A 16,616-nucleotide genomic window follows, 5' to 3' on the forward strand; every position below is an offset into this window, starting at 1 on the left:
CGTTAGCTGTGCTCCCATGTGTGGCCACTTCCCCTGATCATCCCTTATGTGTATTTAGTCTTTGTGTTTCATGCTGTCTGTGTCACGTCGTCTGTGTTCCCACCCTCCATGTTTCCATGCCCAGTCTTTTGTATTCTCAGCCATAGCTTTATCATAGTATTAGTTCCCCAGTTTAGTTATTAGTTTAGTGATTCTGCCTGGTTTGTACCGCCACGTCTTCAGCTGAAATAAAGGCTCGCTTTTTGTTCAAAACTCAGTCTCATGCCTTCTCCAGTGTCTGCGCCTGAGTCCTCCATACACTCTCCATACGGTCAGCCACTGCGACCATGACAGTACGACGCGACCATGTCGGACTCAGCGGACATTTCAGAGGAGGTAGGAGAGGAGCTGAACAGGCTCTACCGCATAATGGATCGCATCATCGGATGCGCCGATCCAAGAGTGGTTTCCACGGGATTGGCGGCCGTGGACGCCATTTTGTTGCGGAGCCACGGTTGTGGCAGCTCCCCCACCTAATCGAGGCGTTTTACTCCCTGGGCCCCCTTAAGGAGGAGCTTCGTGCCCGTGCGCTTGCCCAGAGGGTCCTGAACGCCGCCTTATCACCCACAACTCCGCCCCGTAAACGGGTGCCGTTGCCGCTGCCTCGTGAGCCAGAGGTTGTGAGAGGTGGAACGCTGAGGCTCACTTCCACTCTGCCATCGTCTCACCGTGCATTGGCTCCCTCATCTCCGCCACAGTCAAGCTGCCCTGACCAGCACACGGAGACGGTGGAGGCCATAGATTTTGGTGATGATGAGCGGCAGCAGGTGTTATGGGCTTATCGGGAGGAGGAGCTCCGTTGGAAGCCTTGGCTCATTCACTCCCACCTGTCGCCCTGCTTCGGACCGGCCGCTCGCCCTCACCCACTCGCAAGGGCTTCTCGTCTCCGGCCACCTGTCTGGCACGGATGTAGGCAGAGGAAGAAGACCCAATCCCAACAGTTAATGCCGCCGCACTCGCGGCCGCTCCCAAGAGGAAGCGGCATTTGCGGCGGCGGCGCTCGACACAGCACTCAGAGGTTAGTGACAATGTTCTGTTGCCACTGAATCACCCTGGATGTAACGATGGCGAGGGGCTTGGAAAGACAATTAATGTGTCGGAGATGGAGACTCAGTTAGCCGGTACTGTTAACCCTGTCACCCCCCCCCCATGCACCTCAACACAGTCTGTTTTCTCAGGAGCCAATGAAGAAGCTGCCTTTTCCATGCCTCTGACTACTAATGTTGAAGGTGGTAATCTTGTACCCCCATTTTGTATTGACAATCAAGCCAAAAAATCTGATGTTGGGCATGCTATTTTTGGGGAAGACACACTGCCATCACAGAACTGTGAAAGCAACACTGCCAAACCAGCCACAGACTCTTCGGTCCTGGGAATTAAAACCAGTAATGTACTGTTAAACCCTGTTATTATGAATGAGCAAGCTGAGGGGGACATTAGTGAAACAGAATGTGGTGATGGTTCTGCACGTCCAGGACATGCCTCTTTCTCTAAGAAGGCTTCTTTTCGGACTGTTACAGCATCTTGGGCCTTATTAAAGACTGTGTCTCAGCCCCTGCTGTCCATCAACTACAAATCAAGTGAGAGAGCGTCTGATCTGACCAGTAGCAGGACTGTATTATCCTTGGCTAGCACCCCCCTTTCTGAGTCTGTTTGCCTTGTTCCCAAGTCACATAATGAATGTTCTGTTTGTACAACTAGGCCAGTGAAAGAAGTGTCTGGTGTTGACCATGAAAAGGTATGTTATGTTCCTGTGCTGATCGGTCCCCATGTTTCTCACTCTGCTGATGGTTTGACCAGAGTGAGTGCTTTGGAGCCCGACATCAGCGACTGCTTTTCTACACCAGTCCATTGGGGCTGGACAATTTTTAAGGGTCTACCAGGGTTTCCTATGTCTGGGAATGACATTGTAATTTCTGTTAACACAGAACTGAAGGGCTGTTTAAGTTATGCTTCCACTTTATCTAATGACAAGGTTGAATTTTGTGTTGCCAAGACTGTCGGGGGGGGGGGAGCCATGTCAGTCGTTACAAACCAGCTAGCCCTTTAACTGCACCCCTTGGCCAGGACCTGTTGACTGCAGTTAACGAACTGGCCGATCTAAAGACATTTCAGCCGGATTGCTCAGAGCCAGTCCACTATGTTGTCTGTGCAAAGCTAAGGCCATGTGCATTTCACTCACTAACTTCCTACAGTCGACCAGTGTGTGTGGTTGAACTCCTCTATAACTTAGTCTCGCCAAAGGGTGGCTTAGACTCCAATAAGTGTACTTACTTCCCATGTGACTACCAAATTATTGTGTTAAAATCACCTGCACACACTCCTGGTTGTTTTATGTGGGTTCAAGAATCAAGTATTGGCCTTACGAATCATGCTTCTAGGAACAATTTAACTATCACTTGTGTCACTGAGCCAACTTATTGCAGGTCTAAAATGTTGTTTAAATCATGCTCCAAGACGGAAGGTGTGTTTAGTTCTCCAAGAAGAGCGACTGAGGACAATTTGAACTGTGTTAAGGACTTAGAGAATTTAAGGTCTTTGTCTGTCATTGCTCCTCTGCTAACACCTCACAAAGTTAATGTTTGGAACTTTGTGCTCACTCCCAGGGTGGCTGTGGTGCTGCCTGACCGCTCACCCGCGTCTGATCTCCAGGTAGAGGCAGTGGTCACCCAGCCAGCACCTGCGCTAGTACCCGCCACTAGGGTCAGGGCAGCCGTGAGTCAGCCATCTCATGCACCTGCATCTACACCTCAGGTGGGAGTGGCTGCCGTCCGGTTTGTTCCTGCACCCAGGTTGGTCCCCAAGGTTATGCCAGTCAGTACGCAGCTGAGCTCCGCACCCATCCTAGGCACTCGGGTGGGAGCGGTTGTCGCTCTGCAGGCGCCTGCACCAGCTCATGTTTCCATTGGAGGCTCAAGAGAATCATCGCCGCCACAACAGCCTCCTGTTCAGCCTCCTGTTCAGCCCTCTGTCCAGTTAGCAGCTCAGCTCCCTGTCCAGTTAGCAGCTCATCCTGCATCTGCTGCTGGATTCCCGGGTGTGCCAACCCGGCACCCTGCAGCATCCCCGCTGCTTCATGCCACGTTAGCTGGAGGGTCCGAGGAGCCCGTCCAGCCCCACGCCTCGTCAGCTGGAGGGCCCGAGGAGCCCGTCTAGCCCCACGCCTCGTCAGCTGGAGGGCCCGAGGAGCCCGTCCAGCCCCACGCCACGTCAGCTGGAGGGTCCGAGGAGCCCGTCCAGCCCCACGCCTCGTCAGCTGGAGGGCCCGAGGAGCCCGTCCAGCCCCACGCCTCGTCAGCTTGGAGTGCCCGAGGAGCCCGTCCAGCCCCACGCCACGTCAGCTGGAGGGCCCGAGGAGCCCGCCCAGCCACCACCCGCTTCGCCACCTGCGGCTCTGCCGCCTCCAACTTCAGCGTCGCCTTCGCCAGCTGCAGCGTCGCCTTCGCCAGGTCCTGCCTCGTCTGGTCCTGCCAAGCCACGTCCACGACCGGCCTCGTCTGGTCCTGCCAAGCTGTCAGCTGGACGTCATTGCCGTCGTGGACGGCCTCCTGAACTGCAACGCCGCTGCCTTCCACGCGGCCGGCCTCCTGATAGAGGCTGGTATGGGCTATTGTGCCCTCGACCTCTGGGTTGGCCCCCTGACCTCATAAACTGTGGGCTGTTGTGTTGCTGTCCTCCGGGCCGGCCCCCTGAGCCATGTTTGAACTGTTGTCATGAGCTCCAGTGTTTTCTATTGACTGCTTTTGTTTCCTGTTCCGTTATGTGTATTTAGTCTTTGTGTTTCATGCTGTCTGTGTCACGTCGTCTGTGTTCCCACCCTCCATGTTTCCATGCCCAGTCTTTTGTATTCTCAGCCATAGCTTTATCATAGTGTTAGTTCCCCAGTTTAGTTATCAGTTTAGTGATTCTGCCTGGTTTGTACCGCCACGTCTTCAGCTGAAATAAAGGCTCGCTTTTCGTTCAAAACTCAGTTTCATGCCTTGTCCAGTGTCTGCGCCTGAGTCCTCCATACACTCTCCATACGGTCAGCCACTGCGACCGTGACACAGACAGTGTATGCTCTGGCAGTAAACCTCCAAAGGTTGATTCTAACAGGATCAACTTTTGGAGATTTTCTTACCTGGATGATTGAGCATGCATCAAGACCTCTGGCAGTATAGAAATACTTCAAATATGCAGGAACCAAATTGTCGTTCTTTATCCACAGTTTTTTTTCCTTTTTAACCTAATTGACTAAAAGAGTGAATAGCTATTCTATTCACTCATCACTTACCTGAGCTCTAAGTGTTTGTGTTGTTCAATGATTTGTGCACAACAACAAAAATGGGACCTCTCTCATCCATCAGTCATCATGTGGACATTTTTCTGACACACTTTGAAGCTGATGGATGTTTTGTGTCTGCACTAAGTACGTTTTCAGCAGCTATGGCACCGGCAGGATTCACTTTCACAGACTCACAACCACCAGCTTCACCCCTCCCCTCCCCCTCCCGCTGTAGGCTTTAACATTGAGTTTCCCCACACATGTTTACAGACGAGTTAGAGAGCAAGAGAAGAAGAGACTGATTCATAAATGTCTTTGTTTCTGCTCTAACCTTACCCAAACAATGCTGCTCTACAACTCTAGACTACCAGCCACAAAGACAACAGCTGGAGAAACATCTGTCTACCTCTGACATCCACCAGCTCATCCATACAACAAACACACATCAACAACCAGGAAGCAGCTTCACCTCTGATCACACACACACTCAACTCTACTCACTCACCTGGAGAAACCATTAGGTTGATGCTGCTGATGAACTTCCATGAGCTTGTTTCTTCCATGAAGACAGCACACACATATCTTCCAGTGTCATCAGTGATCACATCTTTCAGAATCAAAGACACGTCTCCATCCTTCATCTGTTTGTCCCGCAGATTCACTCGGTTCTTAAAAGATGGAGGCTGGTTGGATGGATCAAAGTGCCCATCCTGGTACAAAAGAACTGATTTCAGGTCATCTGTGATCCACTTTACAGCAGTGATCTTCTTGTTGTTTGGAGCTCGACATGTCAGACTGACACTCTTCTGTCTAAACTCAGCTGTGATGGTTTTCTCGTCTGAAAGAGGAAACAACACAAAGCAGAGAGGTTAAAGGTCAAAGCACAATTATCATCAGAATTATTGACTTTAATTATTTTGGTTATTTCCTTTGACATTTGAGTTTTTAGTGAGAAGAGATATTTTACTGTTATTTTATCATTACATTAGAATCATATAATAAGCATTGCATTAAAGCATTTATTGAAGCTATTGACATTACATTAACGTTTGTATTACAGTGATTGTTATAACCTCATGTTAATCTTCTATTTACAGGTGTTGGTATAATCATATAATCTTTCATTGCAGGTGTAACCATGATCATCTTTATACATATTGCCGCTTGGTGCTTATTATGGAGTTGTGCTCACGTCAGTAAGGGTTAAAAGCTACAGTCAGCGGGATGTCTGGCTGATCTATTGAGGGAAGTGACGTAGAGCGTAGAAGGCCGCACATGCTTACAAGACACTTACATCATGTTATTTTATGATCCTTTATTTAGATATATCTTTTGTTAACCTTTAAGTAGTGTGTATTGGCAATAATTACTCATTAGTTCATTTATGTATCATCATTAATTGTTACTTCATTAGAGAATTTCTTTAGGCTGTCGGCCTTATGTTACAACTTGTATTACAGGTATTGTCATGATTCCATATTAACATTTTCTATTACAGGTGCAGTGATAATCCTTTTGTATACACATGCTTTGTATTTTTGTGCTTGCCAATGAGGGGGGCTCGGTCAACTAGTGGAGGGTCGGAAACTTTGTTCGGCGCGAGGACTGAACAATCTATTGTGTTTAGGATCTTGAGCTATAGAAAGAACACGCTTACAAAACACAGATATCATGTTATTCATCATTATCCTTTATTCATTTATATTCTTTTATTAAGCTTTGAGTAGTGGCATTTGATTAGAACATTTATTCAACATATTACATGTATGGTTTCAGTTAGGTTATTGCACACATGCAGAGTTGGCCTCTGTCCTTATAGACAGAGTGAAGGCTGAGGTCGAGGCACACACGCACACATACAAGCAGTAGTTAAACTCATGTAGAGGGGAGAGTTCAAACATTTAAATAATAGTTTGCAAGGCCTTGTAGCTGTTTGATTATGCTTGCAGGAGAGACTGTTTGTTCCAGGGAACAAGCAGAGTTAGAAGATTACTGGGAAGTATCTGGCGTCGGGAAGAAGAAGATGTTCTTTTAATGTGTTAAAAGTTGTCAACATTGATTGTATTGTACCTACTTTACGCATGAGGGGGCGTTCTAATACCATGATTTTCATAAAAACTATTGTTGTGTGGTTTTTGGAGAGAGATCTGGTGCTGTCTGCGTACAGTGTCCCATCTCCCACACGTGTGTTCATTAAAATCATCGTTTGACTTGACCCGGCCGGACCAGTGTTGTTATTTTGGTTTTCCTCCATGTATCCATCCCCAATATTTTGAACCCAGATTTAATGAACCTCTGAACATCCAGCAGGTCACCAGTGACCCACTGAGGGGGAATTTTAGCCTCATGCTAAACATGCAAAGTGTCAGAAACTACAAGATGTTAGCTTCCGCAGAACAACAACAGGTGCTGATAATAAGTGAACATAATGTGTGAGAGAAAGCAGCCTCTCATTATAAGACACTGTGAGTCTCTGCATGCTGCCTTTATGGAGCTACAGCTGTTTGTATACACTGAACAAAAAGCTTTGTAGCTGTATACTGACTCCTGACACTACAACACATCACACTGACACACACATTACACTTCTTTGTCTCTGTCACAGCTGGATTACAGATGTTAAGTGTCCACCCAGCCTCGTGTCTCCTTCACACACACAGACAAACTGAATCCAGATGAAAATAATCCTCCTGTACTTCTTGTTAAACTCAGTTTAGTTCAGTCTCACCTGCAGGGACGAAGACATGGACAAACAGCAAAGTGCAGCAGAGCAGCGCAGTGCCAGCAGCCATCTCTGTGTCAGTATTTGTGCTGATCCGACTCTTAGTTTGTTCTAAATGTCTGAGTCTGTCGGAGTTTTCAGTCAATAACAGAGCCTGACTTTAAATACTGACTACATCAGATTACATTTAAATTTGAAATAAAGCTGACTTTCAGCTGCTCACTCGGACTCTGCGGTTTGTCTTGCATTTAATAACCTCGGAAACAGGGGCGGTCCTGTTTTGTGCACTGGGGGAACACTCCCTCTGCAGTGTTCCTCCCTTTCTAGGATGTGTACATCATCATCATTGAAAGAGTGTCCACTGGCCTGTAGGTGTAAATAGACTGCGGAGTCCTGGCCCTACTAATGAATGTTATTTCACACAACCTAGGAAAAATCATTAATACATAATGGGCTTGGATAGACAACATTATGGATGAAATGTGCACTATTTGGAAGCAGCCTGCCCTCTCCCCTCTCGACAACTTGCATGTGAGACTTTTACACAGTAGCAGCAGCACTCAGGTGCACCGAGGGCCCTCGCGCTCACTTTTCGCGTATATGTGTGTGATAGAATTTAGGAAAAATATCGGTACAAATTATAAGTCTATATCATAATGTCTTCTGTTTTTGTGTTTGTTGTTGGGCTGTCAACGTTAACGCCTTAACGCTGTCATCACAATTAATGTGATTACATTTTTTAATGCAATCAACACATTTGGAGCGCAGAATGGACAAACTTTGGACAAACTGCCTGAAATGCATTGACAGAGACATTTCAGGGATTTTGAGTCATTTTGCGCTCCAAATGGATTGATTACGTAAAATTTTTTAATCGTGTTAATCAGGATGACGGCATTAACGAGATGCTGCTCCAGCCAGAGAATCCCCCACCGCCCCGCCCTCTCCTCCCTGTGTTTGGCAAGAAGGTGCACCCCACAAACGGAGGCGCCTTTACTCCCCGCAAATGGGCAATAGAACACCAATCGGTGCCCATCACATCCCCAAAATGAGCCAGCATGATGTACGAGCAACCTGCTTTTTTTTTTGCAGATGCCAAGATGCCGCCCCCACCATGTTGCTACCCTGGGCAACCACTGTCATCAGGGTGACGTCAGCACGATGTGATAAAAACATCGTAAAACATCAGTTTTAGTAGAGCCCTCTTGTTCTCTCCTGTAGTCTGAGTGTAGCCATTATAACAGTGAGACAGCACTGCCACCATGAGGTCAAACTGGAGCATTGCAGGTAATAATTCTCAGCCTGAACACTGTTGGAACATCAGACCTCCTGACACTTTGAACTCGTTTTTATTTGAGTTTATTCAGTGTTTCTAGTTTCACTTTGATTCTATTATTTTCTTCTCTCTGTTGTGATCCTTTGGTTTTCTTAATGTTTCTGTGCCTCCCTGTCTGTGTTTGCTTCACTGTTTCCTCTGTGTGGCTCATGGAAGAAGCTTTGATCTGTGTTTGATGTTTCACTGACTGAACAGACAGCCTTTGCTTCTGTTTGCTCGTAGAAGACTGATTACAGCAGGATTCATAATACTGACAGCAACACATGGGCAGGAAACTCAGGCTAAACTACATCGGCAGCAACAAATGAGAACAACTTGAAGCTGTTGTGTCTCAGAAGATGCTCGTCTGTGCTTTCGTGTGCTCTCTTATTGATTTTTAATGGTTTTCTTGTTTGACTAAAACAATTCTGTCCAAAATGCCAAGGTTTTTAACTCATTCTCATGAAGCTTTCAGAGCTTCTTCTTTGGCTCCCTGTCAGCTTCAGACTTCAATTTAACGTCTTGGTTCTTATCTTTATGGTCTTGTTTGTGTCATGTGTTCATTTTGTGTTTTGCTGCTGGCTTTTTAAAAAAAAATTACTGTAAAGCCTAATGACTGTTCTCGGTCTTAACAAGGCAACAGAAATAAACTTTACTTACTGTAACACAGACCTGAAAGTGTTCAGCTGTGTCTAAACTAAAACCATGAGCTGATTAAATCCTGTCACAAATATTTGCTCTTCTGTATTTGTATTTGCTCTGTACTACATTTTACTCAGCCGTGGAACTTGCTAACTCTTTCCTCTCCACATGCTCCTCCATACTGGACACTGTGGCTCCAGTTAAGGTGAAACGTCCTAGAACCTGCTCACAACCCTGGCTAAATGACTCTACACAAGCCCTACGACGCGCCTGTCGCCAAGTCCAGAGGAAGTGGAAGAAAGATAAGCTTCAAGTGTCCTTTGACATCCTACATATGAGCCTTTTGAGCTATCAGAAATCTTTTAAGATGGCTAAAGCAGCTTTTATGTCGGCTATTATTACAGCTAATAGTCATAATCCTCGTATGTTATTTAAAACCTTTAACTCAGTGGTTAATCCTCGCCCTGATGTTCTGAGAGTGGCTTCCCCAGCTCTCTGGGAACACTTTTTAATTCACTTTACAGAAAAAAATTGTTCTCTTAGAGTTCCTCTTTCTTCTGTGTTTAATCAAATTTCTGCTTCGGGATGCACCTCATCCTTCCAGCGGTTTGAGCCTGTGTCACTCTTTACCCTGAAGGGGATAATTGAGCATCTGAAAAATTCCAACTCTGTACATGACATCCTCCCATCTTGCATCATCAAGGAGGGTTTTAATGTAATTGGGCCTAGTATTCTATCCTGAATGAACTTATCATTACTTTTGGGTTGTGTCCTGACCATTTTTAAACATTCAGTAGTGCAACTTGTTCTTAAAAAAAAAGTAGCCTTGACTAAAATGACCCTGCAAACTAGAGGCCGATTTCCAAACTTCCTCTCTTGGAAAAGAGTCCTTTTGTAACTGCAGGCCTATCTAGATGCGAATAGCATCACTGATAAATTCCAGTCTGGGTTCAAATCACGCCATAGTACGGAAATGCATTGCTGAGAGTCTTCAATGTCCTCCTTTTAATCACTGATTCAGGGTGCTCAGCGGTTTTAGTTTTATTGGATGTGTCCTCAGCGTTTAATTTAGTGGACCACAATATCCTTTTAATGAGGCTAGAGAGAACAAAAACAAAACGTGTTCCCTAACACGGAGTCAGCCGGCGAGGCACGGGACCGTGAGGAAGATGGGAAACACCAGGGAAAACATCTTAACAGAATCTTATCAACGAGAAAAGGAAAAATAAAAAAACATCCACGAGATGAGACACTATCAAAATAATATAATTGATAACATAAATAAAACAAAGTAACAAACATATTTTACATACAAATATAAATACATGGTAATTTGCATAATTATGATGAAGGAACTGACCTCCCAGCCCATTGTTCCTTCAGTGGGCTGGTTTCAGTCATTATGCAAATGTACTGTTTATAAGGTTTGGGGAAACCTGCAGTCAGCTGAGACTGAAGAAGTCACTTGGATGAGTGACGAAACGTTTCTCCCACAAAACGCTACGTCCAGATGAACAGATTCAACTTTTGGAGAATAACAAACATATTCTAGTACTCAAACATATCAACTTTACACAACACAGCAGTTACACATGGAGACATAACTGTGGAGACAGGAAGGGATCACAAAATATAATAACTAAAAACTACATAACCCAACCAGGAACTTAGAGTTCCATGGCTTCGAAAACCCAATGCCCAGCTCAGAGCGGCTAAAAGTAATATCTTTTAACACTTTTTTCATTCTGCTTCTGTATCAAAAGTCCAATTAAAATAGTCATCAGAAAGATATGGTTTGTCACTTTTGGTTTTCTAATGTGATATATTTGACTTTACTAATGTAATGCTGCCTTCCAAATCATTATAAGAAATATTTGCGCATTCTGTATTGAAAAATACCGAATTCTTTCAGAATTTAGTTGTACTAAAGAATGTAATAAAAAATCTAACCAAAAAAAGCTTAATTTACAGTTTGAAATGCAGAATAATGAAAATGTATAAATAACTATCTATTAATTCACCATGTCCAAGTACCAAAATGTGTATGAAAAATTACATTCTTTTCTCACATTCTGACAGAAACATATGAAATTATTCAACATTATGAACATTATTCATAAGGACACAAAGACTTCAAAAACAATAAAGAAAATGTTAATAGAAAATGGTTTTTTTGCCTTGACGACATACATTCGTCTTCATTTCGAACAAGTATTTCTTTTCCACTCAGAGAGCAGTCCCATTCTCCAGCCTCCACTTTCCCAAACTGCTCTGTATTCTTCTGGAGGCACTGTGTGTGAAACCACCTGGAACAGCTGTCACACTGGATCTGTGGGTGTTCAAAAAACACAAAAGAAAACACAACAAATTATTTCATCACTTCATTTCAGATGAATATATTGATTAATCTGCTATTAGTAGGTGTTGCATAATGTGTTCCTCAAATATTCAAAAGCAAAAACACAACAAGCAAAAACAAATTACATGAAGGCTGGGTGAATTTCCCATCTTGCCCACCTACATCAAAAATACAAAAAAAAAAAAAGCAATTATACAAAATAGACTTTCTACAATAAATCCCTCAATTATAAATATGTCTTACCCATTTGGTGATTGAAGGCCGTGGAATTGGTGGTTTTCGAGTAGAACACATGGCACAATTGTTCTCTGTCTCAACCACTATTAGAAATATCATCAAGTTACTTAGGATATATTAATATACAAGTGCTTTCGTTCTGCTATAATAGTTGACAAACCTGAGGCTTGCAGTATTTGTATAGCAGTTGCTTCACATTGCTGTACTGTTGCCTTCATTGTTATATTATCTTTCTGGAGGTGGCTCGTATAATTGATCCTTCCATATCTTCTGAGCTGTATAATGAAATGCTGCATGTAATTTTGATTCAAACAGTTGACCAATTAAATCGTGTCACTCTCTTAGAAGTAGGTTTGCAGGAGACTCTCGCCCATGCTTGGCTGCAAAAAGTAGAGATAACAGGAAACAGCCAGAGGAGAAGTAGGGCAAGGTCGCAGCCTCACCGGAGCTTGCGAAAAGATGTGTTGCAGCTAATAGACGATAATGATGGGTTTAGATTTTATTATTGTCATTTGTATTAAGAAATATTTAACCATATATGCTTAGAGGAGTATAATCGATTGTGTAGTGATAGGATGTGTGATCTTTAGTGGTCTGCAAAGGTGTTGTGTACATTCCAGAGTGCTCTGGCTTTCACACCCACATCCTGGGAGCATGGGAGAGGTCGTACCTTTGGTTATTGTTTCATGGTAGGATAAATGTATCTATATCTGTTTCAGGCTAAGTGCCTTTTGTTTAGATGAACTGCTGGACTTCCAGACTAGCAGGTCTAGGGAAGTCTTTATGGGGTCACACTCTGCCCCCCCACACACACACACACACACACACAGAGACAAGGTATTCTTTGTTCACATGTATACCTATGTAAGATGTCATATGTTAATGACCCTATGCATATTCATGTAACCACAATAAAAGGAGTCTTGTTTTTGTTGTGTAGCAAATTGTCCTGAATGTTCCAGCGAATAGGTTTAAGCTATAAACCTATCATTAATTGGTCCTTCTTGAGTCGGATTCCTGGAATCGACATTCACCGAGGGGAAAAGAGACACGCCGACAGACTGACATCAGCCAGGACTTACAGAGGTCCTGCAGCAAAGCCCCGAGGCGTGAGAATTCGTCATCGGGCCGGTGGATTAGCCGTCTGTTTTTTCTCCTCGATGGATGAAGACTGACGGGATCCGGGACTGATGCTACTCGCAATAAGCAACACCAAGTAGGTGTGTGAAAAATCTTAGCCACTGTGTGAGGCTGAGTTGTGAAGTCTTTATCATTGTGTGCAATAAAGCGTGTAGTCACTGTGTGCGACTATTCAAGTCTTTGCCACTGAGTGCGGCAAAGCGCGCAGCCACTGTGTGAGACTGCGTTGAGACTATAGGCCTAATTTTTGTTGTTGTTGTGTTTGTGTGTGTTCGGGTGAGTGGGTGTAAGCAGCCACGTGGTCTGTGACGCCAGCTGTTGTTGTTATTATGGGTTCCCAAGCAACCAAGAGTGCATCAGAAGGTGACGAGAAGTTTATGTTGAAATTTGCTCCCGGCAGCGTGAAGTATTTAGGACATTGGCGCAAGAAATTTGATTTTGAAGGTAAATTGGTTGTAGGACAATGTCAAATTTTAGTGGACCAGTTGACAGTAAAGGCAGCTTGTGCGAAAGGGAAATTGAAACAGGAGAGAGAGTTACAACTGGCGTCCGCTAAACTGTGGTTAGAGCAGCTTCTGTAGATTACAACAAAATCGCCCAGTGTGTGCAGAAAGAAGGAGAGGATGTTCATGACTTCAGGGCGAGATTAGAGGAAGTTTTCAAAGTACACAGTGGCCTTGAAGAGAGTGCGGAGAAGGCCAGCCCATATCAGCAGCAGTTAAAACATGCTCTGATGAATGGCTTTCATTCACCCATTGCTGATTTTACCAGATAACATAATGTTAGTTATAACACTGACGGGTCCGTTGAATCCATGAACTGGGCCCGCCATGCACAGGAAGTTATGAGATGAGAGTAGTAGAAGAAATTGGGGCCCTAAAGAGAAACGGGACAAGAGATTTGATAAATGCTATGCATGTGGGGAAAAGGGGCACTACGCAAGAGAGTGTCCTGATCGCATGGCTGAAGAGTATAAACGCCCTGATCTGAGAAACCCTTATTATAATAAATGACTAGCACCTGTTGACACTGCTAACACACACACATGTACAAATGATCCCCTAGTTTACCAGAATTTACAACAGCCTGTGTTTCAGACTCTAGATTTAACTGAAGTATTGCTAAATCTGTCAGGGAAAGAAGTAAAACCAGTTCGCATGTTAACTGTGCAAGGCAAAACTGTTCAATTTCTGTGTGATTCAGGTGCAGATAAAACTGTTTTAAAAGATCATGTGTCAGGAGTTGACCCTTCAAGTGGCACAATTTATGTGAAGTCTGCAAATGGTCAGTTAAATCAGCATAGAATCTCTAAACCAGTGTGGATTAGAGATCCAACCACAGGAGAGGCAGCTCAAGGTTCAGTTGTAATGTGCCCAACTTGTCTGGTGAACCTCTTGGGAAGAGATATGATGATGAAACTCGGAATTTCAATAATTCCAACATCCATTGGGATGATAGCTGCAGGGAAAGGAGAAACTGCTGAGACAATGGTTCATCAGGACAGTGGGGATTTGCATTATTACTGGACACTTGACCTGTCGGCCTCCAGACCTGATCAAATAAATTGTAAACTGTTAGCTGCAGCTGAGGAAATGTTGACAACCAGCCACGACACACAGGCACCAGAAGACTTGCATGTCACACTGAGATTTAAGTCCACGCCTGGGCCTGATGAGGCCTACACAGATAAAGTGCTGAAATTAGGGCCACAGAGAATTACCATAAAAGCAATATACACTGATGGTGAAACCATGGCTGGATGTAGTGTGATCCTTTCTGAAGCTGCACAACAACTTTTTACAGGGCAGACACCACATATTTCACTGACAAAGAGTGGCATGGCTGAGTGGACAGACTTAGCATCTTTGGTGAGACAGGGGGAGAGTGTTGGAATGTGGCAGCAAGCTGGAGGGGGTTGGGAGACAGACATGCAGCACGGCATCTTTCGTAAAAAGCTGGGATGGGTGATACATACTACACAACAAACACACTAAGAGGGGGTGAGAATGTGAGGGGTCTGACAAAATGCTTTTGCCATTATGTAATCTGTAACTTCCACATAGTATGCTGATCTGTGTAATTTTCAATGGTTAAACTGTAGTAGAGACGAGCAAACAGATCGGCAGGTCTGAGAAGAGAGAACCTTTGTTATGAAAATGATTTTAATCTTTTATACATGATTGCATTTGAGCTTATTAAAGAGCTGTGGCTCCTGGTCAAGTGAAGGTCAGAAACTCTTGGCGGGCGTTAATGATCAGCCAACACACGGTGGGGATGACCGGAGCTCTGAAAGGAATTGCAATACACCTGCTTACATGACATATCCCTAGAGTGATGTTTATTTTTATTACTTATATCCTTTAGAGCTAAGATTTAAGTTTATCATTTATACTTTATTGTCTTTTGAGTAAGTTTAAGTTTCATTTGATGTTTATTTTAAGTAAGTTTCCTTCATGGGTTGAGGAGCATTTTTTGACTGTGACATTTTAGCCTAGAAGCCACACATAGTTCAGCTGTGTATGTGCGCAGGCCTTATGTCTGGCTAGGATGAGAGGTGTGAGGTGAGCAGAGGTGCAGACGGGGTCATGACACATACATAGCCTACACAGCAGGCACCCACATACACACACACACACACACACACACACGTACACACCATAGTAGATTCATTTTAGTGGGTAAAAAGTTAAGATGTGTTTTTGCTGCAATTGCAAGTTTTGTTGGCGTACTGTCAGATGGTTACAGGAAGTGCACCTGATGCTCGGGGAAGATAAGCCTGCGTTCATGGTGCGGCACCAGGATGGAGATGAGACGTAATGTTCTTAAAACTATGTTAAGAGTTAGCAGGAACATTTTGTGGTTTGGGATGACGTATGTTGTATTGTTTGCTTTGCAAAAGGGGGGGCTTTGTTGTCTTACTCATATAAAACCTTTGTATAATCATTGTAAGTTAGTTCTATCACTGACTTTGCCTAGTGGTGGAACTCCGCGCGTGTGAACAATAAATCTTCGCTTTGACCACATCTTCTGGACCAGAGTGGTTATTTGCTTGTGAGCCCTCCGTACTCCTTTTCTCCAATTTTTGAACCTTAACATTTGGGGGCTCGTTCCGGTGTTGGAGAAGGAGAAGACCAGGGAGGCGCTGGACAGGGTCCGAGGTGGTCAGGCGGACAGACGGAAATCAGTGGTGGAAGTGAGGGGACATTCGCCGGCGAATTAAAAAAGGTAAGACACTACCTGTTGAAGTGAATTTCCAAAAAGTGTCAGATTGAATACGACAAAATTAGAAAGTCTACTCACTGAAAGTTACTGATGAATGTCTGTTTTGATTTGATTCTGATTGTAATTTCATGAGTATATTGGTTGAAGTAATGATAATGAAGTATAAGTGACAATACTGAGTAATGAGAACGAAAAGAGAATTAAAGTAGTTGGACCTTCTAATTTAGTTTGGTAGGGAATTTGGTCATTTTGTGGGTTGGAGCCTTATTGGTCATTGATTCTATTTTGTGATGGTCATTTTGTGGGTTGGAGCCCCTATGTCCACAAGGATAGGTCTGCCTGATTCTTACTCCTGTTTGGGAGTGTAGATTGTTGGTTCAAATTATTATAAATTTCTTTAGGACGACAGCGGCGTCTGTTAAGAAGCGCATAGCCCGGACGTTGCGATCCCTCCTCGATGTGGACGCACATCGTTGACCTATCAGTGAATAGGATTAGCTCGGTTTGGCTTGACCGTGGGGTACAGGGCATCCTGAGAAAAGCCAGTGGTTGGACCACTTGACCGGTTGAAACGGTACTTGCGCTTTTTTGGCTACGATAAATTTGGTTAGGGTATTAGCAATCGGGCCACCGTCAGGGACGGAATACTGGCTAAAATTGGTCGCAAAAAAGTCAG

General features: G+C 44.2%; 1 protein-coding gene across 1 annotated transcript in view; it reads right to left on the reverse strand.

Annotated features, from left to right (window-relative positions):
* The window catches only part of LOC120437711, a 44,497-nt gene extending 37,245 nt beyond the window's left edge, over positions 1 to 7,252 (reverse strand). The window contains exons 1-2 of the mRNA XM_039608229.1: positions 7,032 to 7,252; positions 4,809 to 5,141 (exon numbers count right to left, since the gene is read on the reverse strand). Of these exons, the coding sequence (XP_039464163.1) occupies positions 4,809 to 5,141; positions 7,032 to 7,095 (397 nt within the window). The 5' untranslated portion in view covers positions 7,096 to 7,252. The remainder of the gene's footprint in view (positions 1 to 4,808; positions 5,142 to 7,031) is intronic.
* Between the last annotated feature and the right edge of the window lie 9,364 nt (positions 7,253 to 16,616).

The sequence above is a fragment of the Oreochromis aureus genome, linkage group 3 (genome assembly GCF_013358895.1).
Source record: "Oreochromis aureus strain Israel breed Guangdong linkage group 3, ZZ_aureus, whole genome shotgun sequence".
In the NCBI taxonomy this organism is placed as follows: domain Eukaryota; kingdom Metazoa; phylum Chordata; class Actinopteri; order Cichliformes; family Cichlidae; genus Oreochromis; species Oreochromis aureus.